General features: G+C 36.3%; 1 protein-coding gene across 2 annotated transcripts in view; it reads left to right on the forward strand.

The window, feature by feature from the left end:
• NDST3 (N-deacetylase and N-sulfotransferase 3) overlaps window positions 1-27,427 on the forward strand; it is a 177,576-nt gene that overhangs the window by 134,813 nt on the left and 15,336 nt on the right. For both annotated transcript variants that reach the window (XM_027597405.1, XM_027597406.1), the window contains exons 7-12: window positions 11,439-11,621; window positions 13,927-14,023; window positions 18,273-18,396; window positions 21,145-21,319; window positions 24,556-24,726; window positions 26,074-26,183. In XM_027597405.1, coding sequence (XP_027453206.1) covers window positions 11,439-11,621; window positions 13,927-14,023; window positions 18,273-18,396; window positions 21,145-21,319; window positions 24,556-24,726; window positions 26,074-26,183 — 860 coding nt within the window. The remainder of the gene's footprint in view (window positions 1-11,438; window positions 11,622-13,926; window positions 14,024-18,272; window positions 18,397-21,144; window positions 21,320-24,555; window positions 24,727-26,073; window positions 26,184-27,427) is intronic.

A 27,427-nucleotide genomic window follows, 5' to 3' on the forward strand; every position in this document is an offset into this window, starting at 1 on the left:
TATCCATAGGACTATGTAATTTGAGGCCATCGCTCACCTTTGACAGGGCATTTTCAGTGGAGTAGTGGGGACAAAACCCAGATTGGAAGACAAAACTGATGAGTAAAGACAGCACCTAGACAATGCTCCTCTGAAGAATATGGCTGGGATGGACAGCAGCTAGAAAACATAAGCACTGAAGTGAGAGCCTAAGCTGAGAGGGAATTGAGGCATGTTTTCAGGTATTAGGGAGGGACCAGTAGAGAGAACTAAAAAGAGAGAAAAACAGAAGAATAAGTCATAAAATGAGATCTCTTGGGAGTTGAAAGTAGATGGGGTAGAAAGCACTGGGAGATATATTAGTCTTGAATGCAAAATAAAACACCTCTGCCTGAGCATGATGGCAACATAGGTTATTCCTGACTTCACTCACTTTCACAAGAACAACTAACATCTATTCAAGAACAAGACACCACTGAGAGAATCCTAGAACATGGCATTGAGGCTGAAGCACAGCCTTGCACCTTAGAGACCACGACAGACTGCATTAGAAGGATAAGAGAAGTGACTACATGTTGACCACATTGCCCCTCCCCCAGGATAGCATATCACCACACAGGGATGTCTTCCCTGACCCTTCAGTTCCCCTAGTGGGAAAAGAGAACCCAGAGAGGACAACCAATTTCCCCAAGCATTGCGGGCCACATTGTGGGAGGCCCTACTCTGATTTCATACCGTGGGGATTGCAGGAGAATCTACAGGGCCCAGCCACTGGGAATCTGGGAATCTGGCTGTGCTGGAGAAGTGGGGAGGAACTTGGAACAACCAGCACAAGATTTTGGCAGACCAAATTCATACCTACAGCACCCAAGTAGTAATCCCAACCAGCTGCTTTGCTTATATGCAGAACCAAGCTGGGGGTACACTCTGACCAGGGAATTTGGCAGGATAAAGATCTGCCTGATTCAGATCTTCAAATGAGGAGTTTTACCAGCCCTAGAGCCTGCTTTGCCCATACCCAGGCAAAGTTCTGAGTCACAACCTCACCTGCTGTGAAGAGTGCCTTACAGCCCCATCTGACCAGAAGGCTGGTGACAACCCCTGGAAGCTATGTGGCCAGTGGCAATTGAGCCAAGAGGTAAGAGAGCAGTCAGTCACCCTCAGAGCAAAGCCAGTACCAGACATGGAGACGTCCCATGCTATGCACAGGCAGGGGGATTAATTCATAGCCACAGTTGAGGGTGTCTCCTGGCCCCTCCCAAATAGACACCTGTTGAGCAAATTGAGAATAGCTGGAGTGGCCCAGGCAAGTGGCTTTAACCCAGGCAAGGGGCTGAGACATAGCCCAACACACTGAGGAGAGTATCTTCCAGCCCCATCTGACCAGAAGGACTGGCAAAAATACCTGAAATCCCTGAGGCCCAGGGGCACTCAAGCCAAGGGAAGAGCAGAGAGAGCCCAATGGTTTACAGAGCAAAGCCAGTGGCCCTATTCAGCCAGGGAACTTATGACAACAAAGACCTTTACCAGTTTTAGAGCTGCTTATTCCATTGCTCCCATTCTGGGAATGGAATTCATAGCTCCACTCATTACTGAATAAAGCTTTCAGCCTGTCTGACCAGAGAACCTAACCAGAGCACACAGGAAGTCGCACAGCCCATTTAACAGCCCTACATACAGTGGAATGGAACAGAGAGCACAGCCTGTGGTTTGCCTGGTCTACAGAGCAAAACTGGTCGTTTCTGCAGACCAGGGAATTCCATGCACACTCAGGCCTGACTGGGGCCCCCTGGGCCCTGGCCTGCTGCCCTGCCAGGGCAGAAAAGCTAATTCACAGCCCTATCCCCTACTGAATGTAGTAACTCGGTCCCAACCATCTAGTGAACATGACCAGAGGATTCGGGCAACTGCAGAGTCCATCCTACAGCCTTTCTTGGGTATAGAAATAAGCCAGCAGGACAATCCAACTGTTCTCAACTAGTGGCACAACCCCCCATCCCTGTCCTCAGAACTTCAACAGTTGCATCACCCATAAATACACTATAGCAGGCCCCACTTGCCCAAAGGCATTACCAGCAAACATACCCAGGAACCCAAACTGAGCTGGCTAGTGAAGAACTGTCTCTGCCAGGGCAAACTAGTTAAGTCTGGAAGAGGAGTCCCATGATGAAAATGTACAGATACAATACAAGGAATCAAGGATCATGAAAAATCAGGTAAATATGACCCCCCCCAAAAAAAACTAATAAAGCTCCAATAACTGACCCAATGAACTGTCAGCAAAAAGAATTCAGAATAATCCTTTGAAGGAACTTAGTGAACTATAAGAAAACACAGATAGACAACTAAAGGAAATTAGGAAAACAGTACATGGTAAAATGAGAAGCTTGACAAGAAAATAGCAACCATCAAAAGAGAGAGAGAGAGAAATCTTAGAGTTGAAAGATACAATAACTGGACTGAAGAACTTAATGGAGTTTCAAAAGTAGACTCAACCTTACAGAAGAAAGAATTAGCAACCTGGAGTATAGGACATTGGAAATTACCCAGAGAAGCAAAAGAAAAAAGAATGAAAAAGAATGAAGAAAACCTATGGGAATTATAGGGCAAAATGAAAAGAAACAGTATTTATTATGAGAATTCCAGAAAAAGAAGAGAAAGAGAAAAGAACAGAAAATATATTTAAAGCAATAATGGCTGAAAACTTCCCAAACCTGGAGGAGGAATGGATATCCAAATCTATGAGGTCCAAAAGATCCCAAATAGGTTAAACCTGTATAGGGACACATCAAAACACATTACAGTTAAATTGTCAAAAGTCAGAGACAAAGAAAGAATAAAATACTTAAAAATAAACTTACCTAATGAGGTGAAATTTCTCTATGCTGAAAACTCCAAGACATTCGTGAAAGAAATCAAAGAAGACACAAATAAATAGAAAGATATCATATGTTCATGGATTGCAAGAATTAATATTGTTAAAGTGTCAATACTACTGAAAGCCATCTACAGATTCAATGCAATCCCTATCAAGATTTCAATGGCATTTTCTACAGAAGTAGAAAATACCTCTAAAACTTATTGGGAACAAAGCCCCTAAATAGCCAAAGAAATCCTGAGAAAGAAGAACAAAGCAGGAGGTATCACACTTCCTGATTTCAAGTTATACTAAAAAAGCTACGGTAATCAAAACAGTAGGGTACTGGCATAAAGACAGACAAAGAGAGCAATAGAATAGAGAGCCCAAAATAAACTCAAGCATTTCCAGTCAACTAATATTTGACAAGGGAGCCAAGAATACTCAATGGAGAAAAGACAATCTCTTAAAAAAATGATGTTGGGACAACTGAATATTCACATGTAAAAGAATGAAAGTGGATCTATTTCTTATACCATTCATAAACATTAACCTGAAATGGTTTAAGACTTAAATCTAAGACCTAAAACCATGAAACTCATGGAAGAAAACATAAGAACAAAGTTCCTTGACATCGGTCGTGGTAATGATTTTTTGGATATGACACCTAAAGCACAAGCAACAAAATCAAAAATAAACTAGTTGGACTACATCAAACTAAAAAGCTTCTGCACAGCAAAAGAAAACACCAAAAAGGGAAAAGACAACCTACAGAATGGGAAAAAAAAATTGCAAATTATATGTCTAATGAGTTAATATTCAAAATATATAAAGAACTCATACAACTCAATAGAAAATAAAAACAAACAACAAACAAAAATAATTTAAAATGGGCAGAGGGTCTGAATTGACATTTTTCCAAAGAAGCTATGTGAAAAGCTAATGGGTACATGAAAGGATGCCAGCATCGGTAGTCATAAGGTAAATGCGAATCAAACCCACAAAGAGATATCACCTCATGCCTGTTAGAATGGCCATCATCAAAAGAATAAGCAATAGGAAATGTGGGCATAGATGTTGAGAAAAGGGAACCCAGTGCACTGTTGGTGGGATTGCAAATTGGTACAACCACTATGGAAAACAGTATGAAGAATCCTCAAAAAATTAAAAACAGAACTACCATATGGTCTAGCAACTCCACTTCTGGGAATATATGAAACACTGACTCGAAAAGGTATCTGTACCCCCATGTTCAGGGCAGAATTATTTACAATAGCCAAGGCAAGGAAACAACCTAAGTGTACACTGATGGATGAATGGATAAAGAAGTTGTGATACACAAAAACACACTGGAATATTATTCAGCCATAGAAAAGGGGGAAATCCTACTACTTGTGACAACATGGATGGATGTTGAAAGCATTAGGTTAAGTGAATTAAGTCAGACAAAGATAAATGCTGTATGATCTCACTTATATGTGGAATCTAAAAACAAAAACAAACTCAGAGGAAAAAAAAAAAGATTAGACTTGTAGTTACTAGAGTAACCAGAAGCAGGGAGTTGGCGGCGGGGGGGGGGGAGGGGGAGGCGGTGAGAGCAGGAACTAGAGAAAGGTGGTCAAGAAGTACAGACTTCCAGTTATAAAACAAATAAGTGTTAAGCATGTAATGTACATCGTGATGACTAGAGCTAACACTGCTGGATGATGTATTAAAAAAAATTTGTTAAGAGAGTAAATCCTCAGTTTCTCATCACAAGAAAAAATTTTTCCATTCATTCTTTTCCTCTTTCTTTTCTTTTTATTGTATCTATAAGAAAAAAATGGATGTTGGCTGAACCTATATTTCACAATATATGTAATCAAGCCATCATGCTGTCCTCCTCAAACTTACACAGTAATGTATGTCAGTTATTTCTCAATAAAACTGGGGGGGGGGAGACAAATGTCTATAAAGAACAGTAGGAAGTTGAAAGAGTTCTTGCCTGATGACCATTACTCCCTGCTGATCATGGGATGGTTAACTAGGGAGATTAAGGAGAATGGAGATGAAACAGAAGGCCTCAAGAGCAGGAGAAAAGATTGAAATAGCTGCTGGAGTGAACTGAAGATCATGAATAAGAATAGCCAATAGATTGGAGGTGTCACTGAGATTGGGGACCATGTGCTTATGTGACCTGAAAAGTTCCCATTATGTGTTTTTTTCTCTAGTGTGCTGAACAATCCATACGTGGGATGTAGAAACTGAAAGAATTGAATGAAAAACTGATATGAAGTCTCAGATTTGTAGAAAACTGAAAGCAGAAAGATGATTTGGGATATCTGAAGGTGATAGTAGGAGAGGAGTTCAAATTGTTGACCACAGAATCTTGCCTGCTAGAGGAAGTGATCAGATGGACATTAACAGATGCAGAAAAAAATGAAAGAATTAAGATCCTAGAGGTATAGATAAGGTTGATGAACTGCTGGAAGGAAGCTATAAATGAGAAATGGTATTCCTCCAAAATACTAATAATATATCAACAATAACAACAATAAATAGCTATAATTTACTAAGTAATTACTGTGTGTCAAGCGGTTCTTTAAATGTTTTGTTTTATTGCACTCAACACAATAACAGTTATGATTTTATACCTTTTTTTCTTTTAGATGAGTAAATCTAAATGACTTGCTGAAATCAAAGAACCAGTAGGTGGCAGGACCTACTTTTTTTAAAATAAAAATTTGGCATTTTTATTTATTGTTTTGCACATTTTTTATTTAAATTCAATTTAGTTAACATATAGTGTATTATTAGTTTCAGAGGAAGAATTTAGTGATTCATCACTTACATACAACACCCAGTGTTCATTCCTTCAAGTGCCCTCCTTAATGCCTGTCACCCAGTTACCCTATCCCCCACCCACCTCCCCTCCAGCAACGCTCAGTTTGTTTCCTAGCATTAAGAGTCTCTGTGGTTTGTCTTAACCACCCATGCAGGCCACAGTCGAAGGCCTAAAAGATATAGTTTATTTACAAAGGAAGTTTCACAGGAAACAGAAGCAAGAGGGTGGTAGAGTAAGTGAAGGTTGGGCAGAGTTCGGGGAGAAGAATACAGGCAAATGCGGATAAATTTAGAAGAGATGAGAATCAATCATTGTGGAGGCCCACAATTTGAATGGTGCTAAGGAATTATCAGAATGAATGGCACTGAAAAAATAACTAACCCTAGATTTTCCCCACTTTCCAAATGAGATGATTGGTGCCAACTCAAGGCACATACTATATATCACAAGCAGTGCAGAGAATAATGTTGAAAAGGTGCTGTGGCAGCCCCAAGGAAGTTAACAATCTAGATACAAATAAAACAATAATTTTTTTTAAAGCATAATACAAACCAGAGTAAGAAAATGTTGGAAAGACCTAACAGTAGTGCTCTAGAGCTCACATTGTTTTTTGTTTTTTGTTTTTTAAAGATTTTATTTATTTATTTGACAGAGACAGCACGAGAGAGGGAACACAAGCAGGGGGAGTGGGAGAGGGAGAAGCAGGCTTCCCACGGAGCAGGGAGCCCGATGTGAGGCTCGATCCCAGGACCCTGGGATCATGACCTAAGCTGAAGGCAGATGCTTAACGACTGAGCCACCCAGGCGCCCCTGGAGCTCATATTGTTAAAAGATTGAATTTGCTTGGAGAGATCTGAAGAGATAGTTATAACAGGCTGGATATAGAGAATTGAATTAGGGAGAAGAGTACAGAGAGAAGAAAGTGCCTGTGGAGGTCAGCAAGACCAGGGAGACCCGGGAGGAGTAAGAAGACTGGTGCATGAGGAACAAAAAGAGGATGCAAGGGAAGATTAAAAAGGTCACCTAGGACCATGTCGTCACTAAGGATGACATCCTGAATTTTATTTAATTCAGAAGGCAATGAGGAACTATTTGTGGGTTCAAACTGGGAAATTACAGAATAGGAGGCTCAGGCCCAGAGCATCATTAGAATAGCCTTTTAATCAAGATTTTTTTTTACCTATTTTCCAGAAGGAGATGTGCTTATGTAATGGAGTACAATCTTGACAGTGGTGGGACTCATATATTTTTCGTGATAATAAAAATGAGATTTCCAAAGTTTGATCACTACCCCATAAAAATAAACTGTTTTCCTTATTTTCCCCCAAAGAATTACAGTATGCTTGTCCTCTGCCACATATTTTTAAATGCCATGAAATAAAGTAAAAATGAGTAGGCAAGGCAGTCTTTTAAATGGAGAAGTTATAAGGTAATATGCATCTGAGAGGTACATGTGGAAATGGAGAAGAATTTTGCTTTGGTTAAAAAATAATAGTAATAATAATAATAATAGTAATAATAATAATAATAATAATAAACAGGATTGAAGGGGAATTAGGAACCAATTGCACATGTCTATATGGACCAGAGCTCTTTCTTTTTTAGCAATTTTCTGTGCATCTACACACGTATGTCAGCAGTACAGAAGCCCTCAAAAGGCATGGCCAAGGGCACTTACCAAGTTGTTTGAGCTAGGGATAGCTCTAAGTCTAGGACATCAAAATACACTTACGGACTTAACAGGACATGTTTGTTTTTAAAATGTATTCAAAAGGACCACTACAGAAAAGCCAATGGCTTTTGGCAAATGGAATCTTTTCTATGAGAATGAACAATGGTTCTGGCCAGTTTTCCTCAAACTGTATTTCAGTGGTACCTGCATCAAGACACCTGGAATGATTTTCTAAAATGCAGGTACCAGGGCACCTTCCAGACCTAGCAAATCAGAATCACTGAGTGTAAGGTCTGGTGATCTGAACTCTTATAAACTTCCTAGGGGATCTGTTATATATGTTCAGGCTTTTGAATATTTGCTCACCTGGAAGGATACCCAAACAAAACTGCTTGGCTGAAGGACAGGAGTGGGAGGCTGACATTTTTCACTGTAAATTCTTATGTGCCTTTTGAATTCTGCATTTTTCCACAAAAAATACTTACAAGAATGAGCATCATATATTTATATTTTCGTACCCAGAACCAGGCAGAGCATCTGGCAGCAGGCTAAAAAAAATGTTTGTGGATTTGGTCATAAATGGCATAGTTTAAAATAATTAGTAGAAGTAACACACTTTTTTACACCCCTATTTACTCTCCCCTCCCCTTGACCTCAAAAGAAACAGATTACTGCACTGTCAACTGCTTTTGCACCAGGACCCATATTTTGTTCCTTATTCTTGTTGGTAGCGATTCATGCATCTCCAATACCTGGAACTTACTAGATTCACATGGTTGAGGCTAGAAAGTGAGATAAAGTGAGTGCCCACATCTTTCTCTTAGCCACACTTTTACAAATGATAATCTGTTTCCTCTCCCGTAAATACCAGTGTATATGATATTTGGCATTTAGCTTTTACTTTTTACAGAAAAATAATCATAGTGAGTATGTTGCTATACATGTCTGTATCTATTAGGCTAGAAAGAATTGTTTTCAACCGTTAGATAAAATTTATATCTTTGGCAGAGTTTCCAATGATTTGAGTTTTAAGCAGCTAATTAGTCCTTTTGGTAACAACTAATTACTTAGAGTATGCATGTAGCAAAAACTTGTAGAAATGCAATTGTAACTTCTTTGACATTTTCTTTCTTATTAGATTCTACATGTATGATAAAGATAATTTATTTTGACACATTTATCCTTTTTAAAAAGGCAAACAAACAAACAAATCCTTAGTTCTGAAGCACTCTTAAAATTATAAAGGCATCCTCTCTAGGGAAAGACTAGTATCTATTTTCCTTGAACTGGTAACTCTTTCAAGCTTCCTTGTTTCTTTCTATTCAGGCAGAAACTGTTGCCAAGAAATAAAGTGACATTACAGTTGTCATAGGTCATAACAGGAGTAAGAAAGAAATACTGTCTGAAAAGCAAACTAATTATTTTACCAAAACTTTGTCATTATATGTCTGTTCTCACTAGTCCGGTTGTTTGTTGTGCATACCTTCCTAACTAAAAATTAATAAAACTTGGAGAGTTTACATGTTCAGCTAGAGATATAGAATATTCATTGTGTAGAGAGAATATTGTGATACACACACACACACACACACACACACACACACACAAATTTAAAAAGAAATTATTTTATGTCCTGAACAATTATATCCCCTTCATGGCTTTGAATTTCTTAGAAAAACAAAACAAATCTCAGGCTTGAGTCCAGAGTCTGAAAATGTCTTGAGGTAACACACACTACAAAGCCATCACTTTGAAGCAGTCCTTTTGTTTATGGTGCACTTTGAATTATGTTTAAGTAGATATACAAAAAAAGAGTTGAAAACCTGGGGAAGGTTCCATGGCTGGTGGCTAAGTAGCTTTTATCTTACAGGATTAAATTCAACACCTTCTAAGTATTACCTTAATTCTTGCCGATCAGGTTAACTTTCAGCAAAAGCAATGTCATTAACTAGCTCACAACTCATTCTGGATTGCCTCTGTCTTTAGCAGACAGAGTAGCATTTTTTTACTTTCTATACTCATACGGGTAAAACAGTGACACTCTGCTTTAAATGTCACAGAGTAAAATGTTTTCTGGGTTGAAAAGTAAACTCAAAGGGAGTTCAAATGTATTAGTATCACAAAGTCACACAGTATCTCCACATTTCCCATTTTATGCCCAATGCAGATGCTATTCAAGTGAAATACAGACACATAGAGGTATTAATAAATCTTTCACAAATAAAGCAAGAAATATAAACTAGTGCCTAAGTGGATTAACATATATGTTACATTGTATTAAAATATTTTCATGTAATAAGCAACTTGAAGTATTTTGCTGTTGTTGTTGAGTTGCACTGAAAAATGTGGCATATAAAACAAATGATGAAAGACTGCCTCTAACAGACATTAGAAAAGAACTTTCAAATGTAACATGATTGTCTTGAGTCTCTCAATAGGTGATTTTTTGATAAATTTTGGAGGAGAAAAGAAAGGGAAACAAAAGTCATAGAATCGAAGCTACTACAAAAATAACCAGAGGTTAAATTTTAGAAGTCTCATTTTTCAGAAATACCCAATATGGTACAAGTCTTGTTTATCAATTCCATGACTGCATCAGTCTGCTGGTAGCTGTTTAAAGTCACCCTCAAAGTATTTTTTTTGTGAAAGTTCTAGGATTTAATATATGTTCAGGCAGAGTGAATAGAAATACAATTAAATATTCTTGATCACAGTTGAAGCTTTTCATATAAAAGCCAACAGGACTTATTCTATAGAATAAAAGATATCACTGTTTCTTCTTATTCATAGTTGTAATTAGATTTTTTTCTGATTCATTGTATCAAATCTTAATATAACCATTCTCTCTTCTCTGCTACTTTACCTCAATAAATTTCCTTGAATATTTCTTTCAGTCTCTAATGAATGAACCTATTATATTCATTATGATGATGATTATAATAACTATTATTACTATTCATTCACACGACATTATATATTTTAGGAAAGTACTATTATCACATGAATTATTTTTATGATCTTTTTTATAGCAGCATAAATGTGACAGTGGTTTCTTTGCCATTGAAAATCTCATGCAGAATTATTTCCATTTGTCAACACTTCACCAACAAAAACTATTTGCATTCACTTGAAGCAATAGCTTCTAAAAAGCCCATTCTACATTCCAGACCAATTTAATCAAACCTGCAGAATTTAAATTTACTTTATTATGGAGAAAATGCTGTGATTTTGTTTTCAATGCATGAATTCAATCTAGGTCAGTTGCTTTCATAGGAAGAGTTGATTTTATCTAGCTAAACACTGAAAATTTGTCTTAAAGGAGGTATCTGATATTAGAAATAATAGACCCAATGACTATGGAAATGGGTTTGAGAGTGTTATTGATGGAAAATAGTTAATACCTATTTTAGCAAAAATTTAGTCCCAATTCACAGATTGCAGTCGACCAAAAAGAGTAAAAGAATGGTCAACAGTTTGTGTGCTAGGCAAGTTCCAGGCCATCTGGCTCCAGAGGCTGTGTTCTTAATCACTATTCTAAATGAGAGTTACTGAGCTACTAGAGAGTTACTAACAGAGCTGATGGTACAAACGGCCTCTAATAAATACAAATCAGAGGATATTCAGTTCATGCTGATAATGGTGATACACTAATCATTTATATTCTTTAACTTGAAATATTATATTATAAGCCAAATTAAGTAGATTGAAATTATAAAATTCCAATCTCCTGAGATTCTGCTGCCACAAATTATGAACAGGTCACTGATGTCATGAAGCCATTATGTGTGAGCATCTAGGATCTTATTCAGCATCAAACTAATTGCACCAACATGGATATATAGCAGTTGGACTTGTGGGGTTTTTTTTGTTATGAAATATATTAAAATATCAGAAAAAAAGTGTTCACCAAGTCTTATTAATAACAGATCCTCTAATATGCATTAATATAATCAGAGTATTTGGGATGTGTCCACAATTCAGAAACATGGCATGAACTGAAACCCTGGGCAAAGACTACTGAAGAAAAACTAGCATTGCTATGATTGCACTGCCCCCTAGGGTTAAAATAACTTGTGTTTACACTGAAGTCCATTTGCCTTTTTCAGATCAGCATTTTCATGACGCATTTGTCCAACTATGGGAATGACCGCCTGGGACTATATACATTTGTTAATCTGGCCAACTTCGTGCAGAGCTGGACCAACTTGCGACTTCAGACTCTGCCTCCAGCACAGCTGGCTCACAAGTATTTTGAGCTCTTTCCTGATCAAAAAGACCCTCTATGGCAGGTAATATTGCTTCAATAATTGCTATAACTAATTAATCCCATAAACATATCTTGAAGTTCTATGAGATAATCCAAATCTGAAAAGTGAAGGCATTTGGAGGGAAAAAATTATACATTTTGGAAATGTTAGTAGATTTGAGAAACTATTTCCTGAATTGGAGTTTTTATTTTTTTTAAGATTTTATTTCTTTATTTGAAAGAGAGACACATAGCGAGAGCAGGAACACAAGCAGGGGGAGTGGGAGAGGGAGAAGCAGGCTTCCCGCGGAGCAGGGAGCCCGATGCGGGGCTCGATCCCAGGACCCTGGGACCATGACCTGAGCCGAAGGCAGATGCTTAACAAGACTGAGCCACCCAGCTGCCCCAAACTTCAGTCTTATATTATTGCATCATAGTAAACTAAATTCTCTGTTCCTATGCCCATTAGGAATTATGAAATTCTGAAAGCTCAACGAGGGGTTCAATGGATATAATGTTTTCAGTCAGGAGTGAGGGATCAATTCACAGATTGCAGTCAACTAAAAAGAGTAGAAGAGTGGTAAACAGGTTGTGTGCTAGGCAAGTTCCAGGCCTTCTGGCTCCAGAGGCTGTGCTCTTAATCACTATTCTAAATGAGAGTTACTGAGCTACTAGAGAGTTACTAACAGAGCTGATGGTACAATAATAACAATCATCAGAAGTGGAACTGAGTAAATTTCACAGACTGAAGTCGCAGTAAGCTCTGAACTATATACAACTCATTCGGCTTTGAATGTAAGCTAATTACCACCTGACCACAAACAGATAACTTCAAGAAGAGACATAACTACACATTTTAGAATGTGAAAAAGGTGCTTGTAGAATTATCACTACATATTACTTTTTTTCTTAACCACTACAAAATATCACCAAATGTAAGCCACTGAAAGACATGCAATTTTCCTGCTGATTTAACACCTTATTTTTTTATTTTTTTTAAGTTTTTATTTATTTGACAGAGAGAGAGAGAGCATGAGTGAGGGGAGGGGCAGAGAGAGAGGGAGAAGCAGACTCCCACTGAGCAGGGAACCCGACATGGGACTCCCTCCCAGGACACTGAGATCATGACCTGAGCTGAAGGCAGGTGGTTAACCGACTGAGCTACCTAGGTGCCTCAACACCGTATTTTTTAAACTGAAGTCATTATTATTTCAGGTGACAGGTTTGAAAACTTTTTTCCAGAACAACAACCAAAAAGAACATCCTCACTTTAGTTTTAACTAATCTGTTGCTTACTGTAAATAGTTTATTTAACCACACACACCTATAGCATTAATTGAATAGAAATAGAGTACTGTCCTGATTGCTATATCTGAAATAGTATTAAAGGGTACTTCAATTCTTTACATAATGTGCACTTCGCAGTTGAAATTAAGGATATTCTAGATCCATCTTGCATAGTGGTTTTAGTTCATGTACTATACATAAAAAGAAGATCCCTAAGGTAGTAATTCACCTTCATTTTACTCTTTTGCTGAAATTTAGTGCTTTTTAGCATCATAATCTGTAAAGTTATAGTTTTACATATACATTTACCGACCTCTGAAGGCTACTGAAGGGATCTGCTATCTCTTTAAATAGTATTATTATGGCCAGATGTGTACCTCTTTGAAGCGCAGCAAAATAGCTCAAAGTTATTGAGAATAAAAATCTTACACCTTATATTTCAGTTACTTATTGAATGGTGAGTGTACCTTCTTTTACGTTCGCAAGAAACACAGCCTCTGCCCAGCACTATTTTGCAGCTCACTGTTTTCAAACATACGCACACACAATTAAGAAATAGAACTGCCAAAAGCAGAAAAAAATATTAAATCCTCAGTGCTGTGAGGCTGTTAGCCATAGTGGAAATGCCTCCTCTCCCCCAACCCCTCAGCAGACACTCAACTTCAGGATGGAAAGGAATTACTTAAAAGCTTCACTGATGCCACTTCAAGGCCTTCGTTTAAAGGAAGCCACATGGCTTTTTTTTCCTGGAATGTCTTTTCAAGGACAGAAGTTGAAAAACTCAGGGTGCCTGGGTAGTTCAGTCGGTTGAGCATCTGACTCTTGATTGCGGCTCAGGTCATGATCTCAGGGTCATGAGATCAAGTCCCAGGTTGGGCTCCGCACTCAGCAGAGAGTCTGCTTGAAACTCTCTCTCTCCTTCTCCCTCTGCCCCTCCCCCATCCACTCTCTCTTTCCCTCTCTCTAACATAAATAAATAAATCTTTTTTAAAAAGTTGAAAAACTCTAGCACACAATGGACACTCACAAAAAACACATCTCTATATTCTTCTCCCATTTAGAATCCTTGTGATGACAAACGCCACAGAGACATTTGGTCGAAAGAAAAAACCTGTGATCGCTTACCAAAATTCTTGGTAATAGGACCCCAGAAAACTGGTGAGAGCTTTTTGTTATGATTAACCAAACAGTGTAAAACTCCCGATGACTAGATAGTAAGTTCTAGTCACAATGAGTTTTCAAAATTCCTATAAATACTGATGAATAAATAACACATTTTGTTCTCTGATATAATCTGTTTAGCTTGATAATGTACTTAAATGCTTGTCAAGGAATTTTTTAAGTGAAAAAGATGAAAATAAGTGTCATATGGTTTGAATATCTAACAGCCAATCTGGTAGCAAATGCTAATTTTTTTCCAAAGACCTGAATTGAAAGGTGTTGTTGTTAACATTTCTAAAATCAAAACGAATCACATCTTGAGAAAGTGACTGACAGGATTTCATCAAAAGTCAAGATAGACACATATAAGTATCTATAACTCTTTATAATCAATCCCCTCCAGAAAAACAAACTCTTCCTGCCATCTTCCTGATATAGTTTATTTCTAAACTATTTTTTGCAGAGATGACTATTTTCTAAAAATCGAAAGGATGTTTGACAAGCAGAATTCCAGACATAAACAAAACTTTGTGCTAATAAAGGTATTTATTCACACCCAGGAGAAATCTTGCACCTCTTCTTAAATTGGCATGCAATTTTTTCCCCATAAACTTCTTGTTTCTTTAAGAATTGGTATTAAAATGAAGCCCAGTGGAAACTTTAAAATGCCAGACATACATGCTGTATCCTGCACGATAAATTATTTGGGGCTCTTGGATTCTGGCTTCACAGAAAACAGCAATTTCAGCAATATGCCTTTCTGAGGGGAATACCTTCCTTCTCCTCATTTGTCCAAAAATAACTGGGGAAGATTTTATGCAATGTACACAGAGAGTTTAGCCTATTCATTTTCTCTTGGTCCCATTTGCCAATATCAATTTGAAAACAATAACAAATATGGTAAAACCTTTTCTCATCCTTATTTATTTCATTTGTCTGTATCTATTTAAAGTCAAGAGACAACTAGAAAAACATTGAAACTGAAGTCTCTTCAGGAACTCCCACCGTCATTACTGATCACATCTCTCTGAAGCTTGGCATATCAAATTCACTTCAGAAAGCCCTGCAGGAAGTGCATCCTCTTGTTTCCTGCTAGATGTGCAGACATTTTTAAAATCAGGGTTAGATGGCAGAACCATTACTTGCCATCTTAAACTCGGCTGGGTTTCCAAATGTTTCATTACAATTGTATATGACATTTACCTTTGGAAGAAAAATTTTTTATCTCCTTTTTATAGAAACTAAATTTTTTCCTGTTTTGTAGTGGTGTAATTTACATGCAATAAAATTTGCCAATTTTAGCACAAATTTTGATCAATTTTGACAATTGTGCATAGTTGTATAACCACAACATTGACACTTCTGTCTCAAAAACAAACAAAAAAAACATTTCTGTCTCCCTAAAAAGTTTCTCCATCCACATCCCTTTGCAGCCAATGCCCCTCCCAATCCTCAGTCACAGGAAACTACTGTCCACTACTGTAGTTTTGCTTTTTTTAGACTGTCTTATAAATGGAAGCATAAAATGTGCAATCTTTTGTGTTTGACTTCTTTCACTTAAGATAATGCTTTTGAGATTCATCCATGTTACTATGTATAGCAATATTTTATGAAATTGATTTTTTAAATGGAGAAACATCTTCTGATCAGTTTCATAAAAATTAAAAAGCTTCATTTTAACTTTAGTTTTTATCAAAGGCATTTTTCTGAATAGTTTTGCATAGATGTATAGTCTTCTGCATATTCAAATATTTTTAGTGTTGAAACTGACAAAAAATAAAACAAGCTTTATGGATGGTTATTTGAATGGGTGTGTCTATGATTAGATGGTTGTTTTATACACATACACACATTATACACATTCTAAAACACACACACACACACACAGGACAGTTTATTCAGACCCAAGAACAAGGTAAAGACAGAATTCAGAAACCACAAACTAACAATTTTTTGACCACTGATAAAATTATATTATGCCTTTTACTGACTATGTAAACAATTAGATATCTACTTTTTCAGTTTGTCTTATTGATGCTGGTCATGCTATTAAAAGCAAACAACATGATTTAATACAATTCTTAAAAATAAAACTCAGAAAAGAATGTTTCCAGTTGATCTAAGAAAGGAATTAATCTGTTTTTTTTTTTCACATTATAATGGTCATACTTCCTATCCTCACAAAGAGTTTATTCTTTTCAATGTTTTTAACACATTACTGAATTTTATCTCATAAAAGTTGTTATTTTAAAAAATACTTGGGGCGCCTGGGTGGCTCAATCCATTAAGTGTCTGACTCATGATTTTGGCTCAGTCATGATCGCAGGGCTGTGAGGTAGAGCCCCGTGTCGGGCTCAGGGCTAGGCTTAAGATTCTCTCTTTCCCTCTCCCTTTTGGAAATGTTAGTAGATTTGAGAAACTACTTCTAGTAGTTTCTTCTCTTCTCTTCTAGTAGTGCACCACATGCACTCTCTCTCTCTCAAGTAAATAAATAAATATAAAAATTAAGTAAATACCTTACTAATATTGAGATATGAAGTTACTTAAGTATTTCATATAAGTTATCTTACTTGACCCTCCTGAAAACCTGATAGCTAAGTATTTTTCCCCCCACTACACAAATAAGAAAACTAAGCCTCAGGTTAGATATTTTTGTTCACATTCACACAATCGGTGTTAGAAATAAAATCCTGATCCTAGAATTTACCTGACTCTAAAGACCATGCTCAAGAAACCTTTATTCTACTCTGGATTTCAAGTATGGAACATTTTTCCTCCAATAAGTCTTAGATTTTGTTCCACATTTCTTTTAAGTCATGATTCTCAAAGTTTACTGAATCAGAAAGTCTGGGATAGGGCTCAGTTCTTCGTTTAACAAGCCTTCCAGTTTAATCTAAGGCATGCTAAAGTGTGAGAACCACTGTTTTAGGTCAAGCTTGTGAAGAACATTTTTATTTTGTATAACATAAATTACTATGTTTCATTCCCTCTAGTTACCCATGTATACAGATAAAATGTTCATTGTTTGGCAAAGATAGTAATCTAGGAACAAGGCCTCTTTCAATTCATTGTTTTAGACAATTTTGCTATTGAAAGAGTTATTTTAACAACTTTTCTGTTGGGTTGCTATGTTAGATTTAAATACAACATTAAATAAAGCTTGTCAGAGAGATAAGAATTTTCAAAATTTAAAATGGACGGCAACATGACATAATTACTAAGCAAAATTAGAACAGTGATTTCTCCAACTGAGAAAAATATTATAAGGCTGTGTCTGAAGACCATTGCTAGCTATTGACCTGGAATATAATTAACAGGTCCCTCTCCATCAGATTGTATAATAATGTAAATTGCATTAGAGCAGAGAAGTAGAAACTAGAATCTTAGGAATACTGAAGACATGGACCAGAAATATTATGATTTTATAAACATAGTTACAGTTACATGCACCTGATTAAATTTTAGGCAAACTGAACTCAAATGGCCTTTCTTTTTCTTGTGCAATCTAAGCTATACCCTTTAGCCCATAATTTAGGCTCTAACATACTAATTTTACAGTTTATAACACTGCTCATTTTGAAAAGGACATCACACCCTTGATTCCCAATAGTCACAAATCTATATGGGCACCTGTGATATGCCATTCTCTATCCAAAACTGCAGATTTTATAAATTATGTCACTGAGAAAGGACACCATTTAAAAAAAAAATGATTTCTGACATCACTTTTTTAGAAGTACATTCAAATTTAAAAAAACTTGTTGAAAGTTTAAACTCTGTCTCAAATTAGAGGAGAATCCAAGTATTGGTTTTGGTGATGTAATATCTTATATGAAACAATGATATCTTTCCTTTATATAATGCTTTATTAATATCAAAATACCTTCAGGCACAATATGACATGTCATACTCAGAGAAAGCTTATAAAATAAGCAAGGCAGGTGATTTTCTACTGATAAAGCCAAGACAAAGAGGAGCTAAAAGCCAAAGTCACAAACCAAATCAGTGATAGAGATGCGGTCAAACAGTCCCCCTAGCGGGCCTCTTCTTGTCACATTATACTTATCTCCAGTTTTTTAGAATTTGCTTCTTTTAAAATGCTGGTGATTCTTCAGTTTAATTCAAGGAGTACTAATAGGTATCTGTTTGGATCATTACAATACTTAGTTTATTAATGACTTTGAAATGCTAATAGTAGGAAACTGTTTTCATTTCTTTAATTTCTAAACCTCTATTGTCTTTTCAGGAACCACTGCTTTGTATTTGTTCCTGGTTATGCATCCTTCCATCTTTAGTAACTCCCCCAGCCCAAAAACCTTTGAGGAGGTACAGTTCTTTAATAGAAATAACTACCACAGGGGGATTGATTGGTAAGATGGGTTATTAGTATAAATCTAAAAGTATATGTACTGTGCACAGTATAAAATTAGTGCTAATATTTATAAACATATAAGTTTGTAGCCACTGTGTGCCTTGGAAATGGATTGAATAAAATGAAGAAGCACAGAAATTATTCATAAGAAACTTTTCTCAGTTTAAGGGACTTGTCACCTCAAGAGGCCCATATGTACTTTCAATTTGCATTAATTATCTTTGATGGTAATTACAGATATAAAGTCAGAGAAATACCATTAACACCCAGGAATTTCATTCCTCCCCACTCTTAAGAAAATACTTTCTCTTCTTGTGTACTTTGCATTACAGTGATGCTACAGTCCACGTACATAATTTTCTATTTTGCTTTGGCACAAAAGGTAAATAAATAGAACTAGAAATGTGTATATATTTTATAAGTAATGAAAACTATAATAAAGCTATCAACAATATACAAAATTTAATTTTTGGTCTTTGAATTGAAATTGGAACTATATCAACCATCTAAGGAAAATAGTTAAATTAAAAGTTAAAATGTCAAGTATACACAAAATACAGTAATATAGTAGGAATAGATATTGCACATGAACATATTAATAATAAAATATATATAAGTCTTGCTGTTAAGGTAGAAATTCTAAGCAGACAGTGATATAAAAGTGGAATTATAATAATTCTAGAGCATGAACATAAACATTTTGCATGTATTTTAGCATAAAAAGTTGTTATATATTAACTTCTTTTGTCGGATTGCATGATCTCAATTTTATAAGTATCAACCCCCTCGAGAGTTGCTTGTGTGTGGCCCAAAAGGAAAGAAATGTGTTGAGTATAATTTGAGCAGCTACTAGGATTTACATATATTCTAATTGTAATATCCTTCACTGCCAATTCTTCAGTACAGGACTTGATATTGATTAATTGTGTCATGTTAAATAACAACTGTGAGAATCAAGAAAGCATCAACTACTTCAGCTGCTATTTGACCAGTGACCCAAATATATATGCCTGTATATGGTAGAATAAATCTACATTAACATCAGGACTAAAGGGAGTGATGAAAAACTGCCTTAAAAGTGGAGAGGAATGTAATACTTGGACAAGAATTGGACCCTGCTTTTTCCATGAGCCTCTGGGGCCAGGCAAAATCAACACATTATAGGTCCAAGATCCAAAACTGCATGAGGAAATTTTTAAGGCCTAAACTGTTGCAGGTATAAAGAGGACTGCTGGAAAAGTAGGACTATTTTTAGAAACTAAAAGCTATCAGAATTTAGTACTTTCTGCCCTTCTTTTGTGGCTTTCAGAGCCTTTCTCAGAATAAGCATGGCTCAGACAAGCTTAGAGCAAATAAGATACCACTAGACACTTGGGATAACCTTAGCATCCCTGGAACACAAGGTGAGCATCTAAATTAAGAAATATCTTAAAATTTGGCACTTTGTGCAAATAGATTATATACAAGAACAGATAGCAGATCAAACTTCCCAGAAATTTTTATATATCTGTTTCCCCCTAAAAGGATGCCAGAATGACATATTACCAAGGCAATTTCCAGAAAACATAAAAGGATTTCTTTACCGTCCTGAGTTTCAAGACATTACTTTGTTGTGCCAGCCAAACTTTGCAATATGTTAACAACTGGAATCCTACCAGAAGCTTGATCATGTGAGATGACTAAAAGAAAACAACATAAGGCATCAAGAAGTCATCACATAAATGTTAATGGCTCTCTTGTTCAATAATTATTGAACTACCATGTTTTGGTAGCCCAAAGTTTTGGTGACTTATAAATTGAAGAGGGTGGGAGTGGAAGATGAAGAAGCCATTATGATCAAATGTAAGAAACCCTAGAAGTTAAATTTGCATGTGCTCTCCAAAAAGGCTCTTTTTCCTTTAAAAGTTTGTCCTTAAGGCCTCAGAAATATATATTATCACATGCTAAATTAGTTTATATTTGACAGCTTTTGTACAGATGGGACATTATACAAAATCTATTATGTCCTACACTTCTCTGCTTAAGGCTTCAGGTATTCCTGTGTTCACTCTGCTAGTGATTTACATTCTCAGCCCGCTTAAGGATATTGGGAAATTTGATAGGATTTTACATTTGGAAATATGTACTTACTTTTTAAACTTTTATAAATATTCTAAAGAATATAGTGGATCTAAACGGAAAAAAATTAAGCAAATAGGTGATGTTTACACCAGATGTGTCCTGTCCTTTAACATTTTATAGTTGAATGCAACCACAGCACAACACATTAGTGGAAAGGAAATTATTTCACTTGTGATAAAGTAAAAAAAAAAAATTGTCTAAGTCCTTTTTAAGTATCTTTGAACTGAACATATCATCTGTTTTAATCAAATTTTCCTTCTGTTTGAGCACTCACATTTTTCTCTGTAAAATATTTCTGCATTTAGATGCATTTTATATAGTTAGTTAGGTTGATTATTGTTCCAATTCAATCATTCTATGTCTACATTTTTGCTATCTCCTGATAGTAAGCAAAACAAAAAGAAAAGAAAAAGCAAAACAAAAAGAAAATGTATTTAGAGAAGCATTCTCAAATTACATTAGTAGAGTCCTGTATACTTTTCCCTTGCTAACTATAAGGAACATATGCCTTATAGAAAAAGGCCTTTGTTTAGAAAACAAATGAATTTGTGGGACACCTTTAACATCTATAGTCACCAGAGTTGAGTATAAACCAGTCTTATTTTGAGAAATATTCCTTTTCTAGGTATATGGATTTCTTCCCAGTCCCATCTAATGTCACCACTGACTTTCTGTTTGAAAAGAGTGCCAATTACTTCCACTCAGAGGAAGCTCCTAAAAGAGCAGCTTCTCTGGTCCCCAAAGCCAAGATCATCACCATCCTCATTGACCCTTCAGATCGAGCATATTCCTGGTATCAGGTAAGAATACTACAGACAGAATCTAACAGGTAAGAAGGGGAGTATGAAGAAAGGAGGATGGTTTGTGGCAATAGCAATCAACTCAGGTCTCCATAAAAGAGATTTGCTAGTTTTATATCTGCATAAAAGTGGATAGAGCTTTCTTTGTTTCTGGAGAAACTAACTTTCTCCTTAAGTTTTTATTAATTTTATGGGGTGCCTGGGTGGCTCAGTTGGTTAAGCGACTGCCTTCGGCTCAGGTCATGGTCCTGGAGTCCCGGGATCAAGTCCTGCATCGAGCTCCCTGCTCAGCAGGGAGTCTGCTTCTCCCTCTGACCTTCTTCCCTCTCATGCTCTCTCTCTACCATTCTCTCTCTCTCAATAAATAAAAAAAAATCTTTAAAAAAGTTTTTATTAATTTTGCATTAATTTCATAAAATTTATTAATGAAATGAAAATATAACAAAATAGCATGTATTTGTATGTATATCTGTGCTTCTACACATCTGTATTTTGAAAAAATAGACTGAAAAATAGACTAAGGGTCCTTTTTCCTTGGAAACTATAAAGTTGAGATAAATGTGAAATGCTGTATTCAAAAACCCCTTACCTGTTATTAGGCTAGGATAACATCTAAAAAGAGGTCTACACCAAGACACATAATAGTTAAAATGACAAAAAGTAGTGATAGAGGGAGAATTTTTGAAGCAGCAAGAGGAAAGAAAACAGTTACATACAAGGAAAACACCATAAATCTATCAGCTGATTTTTCAGCAGAAACCTTGTAGGCCAGAAGGGAGTTGCATGATACATTCAAAGTACTGAAAGGAAAAAACCTACAACCAAGAATAATCTGCCCAGCAAGTTTATCATTCAGAATAGGAGAGATAGTTTCCCAAATAGAAGTTAAAGGAGTTCATCACCATTAAATCAGCCTTCCAAAAAACATTAAAGGGAATTCTTTGGGTGGAAAGAAAAGGCCATAATCAAAAGTAAGAAAATTATGAAAGGAAAAAAATTTCACAGGTAAATGCAAACATACAATTAAGATAGTAGGTTAATCACTTATAAAACGAATATAGAGGTTAAAGCACAAAAGCAGTAAAGTCAATTATACCTACAAAAATCAGTCAAGGGATTCACAAAATAAAAGGATGATGAGTGTGGTATCATATACATAAAACATGATGGGGGGAATAAAAATTTAGCGTTTTTAAAATGGGCTCAAACTTAAGCAACCATCAACCTAATATAGACTGCTATATGCATAAGATGTTATATATGAGCCTAATGGTAACCACAAATCAAAAACCTATAACAGATATGCAAAAAAAATAAAGAGAAAGGAATCCAAGCATAACAAGAAAGAAAGCCATCAAACCACAAAGGAAGACAGCAAGAGAAGAAAGGAACAGAGAAGAACTACAAAAACAATCTCAAAACAAGTAACAAAATGGCAATAAGTACACACCTATCAATAATTACTTTAAATGTAAATGCACTAAATGCTCCAATCAAAAGACATCGGTGACTGAATGGATCTATCTATATGCTGCCTGCAAGAGACTCACTTCAGACTTAAAGACATATACAGATTGAAAGTGAAGGGATGGAAATGCATTTAACATGCAAAAAGAAAGCTGGGGTAGCAATGCTTCTTATATCAGACAAAATAAACTTTAAAACAAAGACTGTAACCAGAGATAAAGAAGGATACCACATAATGACAAAGGTAATAACCAAAAACAAAACAACAAAACCAAAAACTCCTTATCTGAATCTCTGCACCTGGGTTGGAAATAAGCCTGTTTCTCTGTATTAAAGTGAATGCACATAGCTCTGATCTTCCAGACAAGTGTAGTGTGTTCCATTCCCACTGATAGGATTTCAAAAAGATAATTCATGACAATCTAGGATATTAGAAAATAAAGTTTCTCAGCACTGGGTCCTTTTGTTATTTAACAAAAGTAGTTTTTCCAGATTCAAAAAGGAAGAACAAATTGTCAGGAAAGGTTTTGTGCCTGGGACAGAGTAGGAAAAGGTCATGATAAAGCAGATGGGATCTTAGATAGGCATGTTGACAATAATCTGCATAATAGGAAGTGAGACATCCTGGAAAGCTGAAATCCACAACTCCACACTAGGCATTGATGCCAAACTCCTACAGCCATCTATTAAATCATAGTCTACAACAAATTGCAAATTGACTGATTAGATTTTATGTCTTTTACCTTTTCCACCAGGTGTCTAGAGAAAAGAGAAATAAGCCTTAATTGACTCAAAGAGAAAAGAAAATTGGAACTTGGCAACCGCTTAGCCCCTGAAAAATTGAGAATTTACCATAAAGGGAGATTTCAAGGCTGTAATCTAACAAAATGTCCTAAATATTACAAATAAATCACTCTATGGTGGCAAAATGCAGGCTTTAACAAAGTCTAGTACTGGTTGTAGTATAGTAATTTGAATCTCAATTGCAGCAAATTTGCTATTCAACTAGATGTGGTAAACATCCACAAACCTACCACTAAGCCTGAATATTTATTGGTCAATTTAGGGAAAAGGTGATTTTCTCAAAGCCATGGGCCTCAGCCTGAGCCATTATGAAACACTTTCCTATTTGGATTGCTGCTTTCTGCATTTCTGTACAATAAATGATTCTGACTAATCACAAAGGAAGGTTACCATTAGGTAAAATAATCTTGGCTTTTAGATGCTAGGTGGTATGTGATAAAAGCTGTGGATTTCAGATAATGTACATGTCAGAGTTTTCAGTAGTTTCTCCATTTAAAATAGCCAGTAGGGCTTTTCTAATCTAAAACTGCATTAATAGATGGAGCAAAACTATATAGCAGAACTAGCAGAGTGCTTGTGTATTACGGATATTCAATGGACATAACAAATGTTTTGCTTATGGACTGCAAAGGGGGCATTAATGCAACTTTCAAAAAGTTTACTTTCAGAATAAATACATACACTAAGAAAAAAAAACTCAGTAAAGTTGGTTAAGGAGGCCTATCAATAAGAATTCAGCCTCTCCAAAGTAAGTTCTCAAAAAAGATACCTTCATCAGTGTCATAGCTTTAAATCCTGATGCTCCAAGCAAACATTTTCATCCTTTATTAGTTGCAAAACAAATAACTCTCCAGCAGTGACTCGCTCCTTCCTTTAGCTTCAAGACTTGTCACAGAGATTGGTTTTTAATTAATTATTCATGCCTATGGTTCAAGTTAGTTTAATTATCCACCTTTTCATCATAGCATCAGCGATCACATGAAGACCCCGCAGCTCTGAAGTTTAGCTTCTACGAAGTGATCTCAGCTGGGCCCCGTGCACCCTCCGAGCTTAGAGCCTTGCAGAAGAGATGTTTGGTCCCAGGGTGGTATGCCAGCCACATCGAGAGATGGCTTGTTTATTTCCCTCCTTTTCAGGTATTGAGCAATAAGAATTTACATCATGTTACAATCTCATTAAGTTGATGACTTTGCCTCTAGGATAGAGGAAATTTTTATTCATTAAAACATTACTAGCTTTTACTCTGTAGTTGTAAATAAGACTGTGGCAAAGAATACTAGTTAGGCAGAGGTAGACAAACTGCTTAATTTTCTTTCTAAAAGTATTTCAGAATATTCTCCCTGCTGTATTTTCTAGTGCATGCCCATCCTGATTGTAAAGAGCTTCAAAAGCTTCATATCCCTGAAAAATATTGTTTTGCTTAATTAAGTGTCATTATTTCACTTTGAACCACCTTGCTGAATTTTTCATGAGTCCTATGTTTTTCTTGCCTTCCTTGCTTCTCTCTTTTGCCAGGCACCAACCTAGATTACAAACTCAGCTCCTATCTTGGATTGCATAAAGCAGTCCAGTCACACAGACATGGTGCATGCCTGTGTGTCTAGATTCGCTGTCCAATGTGATAGCTGCTGCCACATCTGGCTATTTAAATTTGTATTAAAATTAAATGAAATTAAAAAGTCAGTTTCCCAATCACACAGGTCACATCTTAAATGCTCAATAGCTACCTGTTAGACACCACAACTTAGAACATGCCAATAGTCACAAAACATTTTAGTGAACAATGCCAATCTAGACTAAACAGAAATATTGGAGAAGAGGGATGAGCAAAAAGGAAGAACAGATTGTGGTCACTTTGTGGTCCTCCATCATGGTGTTCTGGCATTTTCTTTCTGGCCACCTGCCTCTTTCCCTAGAGTAACAAGCAAATTCTTCCCCTTCGTCAGTTGAGGAACTTCTGTCCACATTCAGGTCCTCTAGGAGTCTTGCCTTTTTCTCCAAATGGATTATCTAACTATTTCTTAAAACTTTACAGTGCTACTCCTTTGAATGGACTCATGGAGAATGACATGTCCTCTGCCTCATTACACCTGGTGTTATTCCAACTTTTCTTCTTTTCTACAGTGCTCCTTCCCAGCTTGAATGATGGAATCCTTGTTTGCTTGGTTTCCATTTGTGATTTTGTAGCCACGTTTCTTAAGCTCTTTTGGTTCCCTCAAATGGCTTTCTTGTTTTCATAATATTTTTGGGACTTCTCAGATTATAAAAACATGAGTGCATTAGTGTGTGATTTAGTGTGATTTATTTCTTATTCCAGGCCATTAATTAGAAGGGCCTGGTTAAGTCTAACAACAATGTGTGCAAATCCCCTCAGTAGAATGTCTCTCATTGAATAAATTCAAGAATGCAGGAATTTTTTATTATACAGTTACACATCTTTTTTCAATGCGCATTGTCTTTTTTTTCCCCCTTTGGCAATTTAGTTGCTAATTATTGATGGGCAACAGCTAAGGATGGATCCTGCTACAGTGATGGATGAAGTACAGAAATTTCTAGGAGTCTCTCCTCATTATAATTACTCTGAAGCTTTAACGTAAGTTTATATTCTAATTAACTTATTGAAGTTTCAGGAGAGAATTGGTTTTTAAAAAATTGTAGTTTGGAGATACAGCTGTTATGTTAGCTGTTCCTTACATACTGATTATTTTCTGATTAGCTTGACATTAACTACTTGGAAACAAACTTTCAACAGTGTGGCAAATAAATGTCCTAAATCCTCTGTTGATTTCTAACTATGAAATATTTTCCCCTAGAAGGAAAGTAGAGAAGCAAAATAATTGTAAATCTTAAAACCAGCAATTAACCACATAAGAGGCTACTTAGGTCGGTAAGTGCTGAGCCTGTTTAACAGACAATAGGAGGAACCCGGTGGAAGCATAAAGAGGTGACCAACTAGATGGTTTATGAACTCTCTCCTCCATCTTTTGTGCAATTTGCAAAAACAATGTCATGCAGCAAGAAATCACCCAATAGGTGACTGAATTGGCAGAGACAGATGTGCTCTTACACATACTTCCATTTTTTGCTTCTGCGTTTTTACTCACTGTGTTATCTGACCCTGTCACCTCCTCTTCAGGTGGCCAAAGCAATCACAGCTCTGGTTTGGTTTCCTTTTGCTACTTTTTTTCTGATTTGCTTAGGTAACTGACTCCATCTGGGCCAGGGCGAGGATAAGGCAAGAGAAGCGTTAGGATTTAAGGAGGCACTCGCTGTCAGGTCCATGCAAATGCCCAAGAGAGAGTGCCTCCTGAAATTCTGCACCCCACGTACCTCTCTTACCTTACCTTAATCCTGACTTTGGACTCCATTTAGCATTTTAAATAAGACCTCCATCTTACTTTGTCCGCTATTATGGTTGGCAATCAAATTTCTGAGGTTGTGTTTATTCCTATTTCCCATGCCTAGAGCAACTGGAAGATACTAAATTGGATGGGCCATGGACCTGACCCCCACTATAACACTGTCTTTTTTAATTTTAGGGTCATAGGCTGAGCCTTAAAGAAACTGAAAGGGGGTGTTATGGAATTCTTCCATTGTATTTCTCATTATAAAACTCACTTCTATAGATCAAGTGATTTTCTTTTTTTACTGTACGCTTTATCTTATAGCAAGTTACAAGTTGTCAGAGGCAGGATTCCTTTACCTTTCAGCATCCCTTATGACAAAAATTGGCAGAAAAACATCAAAGACTACTTATGTCTTGAACAAATCATATGTAGAGATATATGTAAGAAAGACATTTTGGTATGGAGGACAAAGGAACTTGGCTTTTGAGCA

Source organism: Zalophus californianus, chromosome 2 (genome assembly GCF_009762305.2).
Source record: "Zalophus californianus isolate mZalCal1 chromosome 2, mZalCal1.pri.v2, whole genome shotgun sequence".
NCBI classification, from domain to species: domain Eukaryota; kingdom Metazoa; phylum Chordata; class Mammalia; order Carnivora; family Otariidae; genus Zalophus; species Zalophus californianus.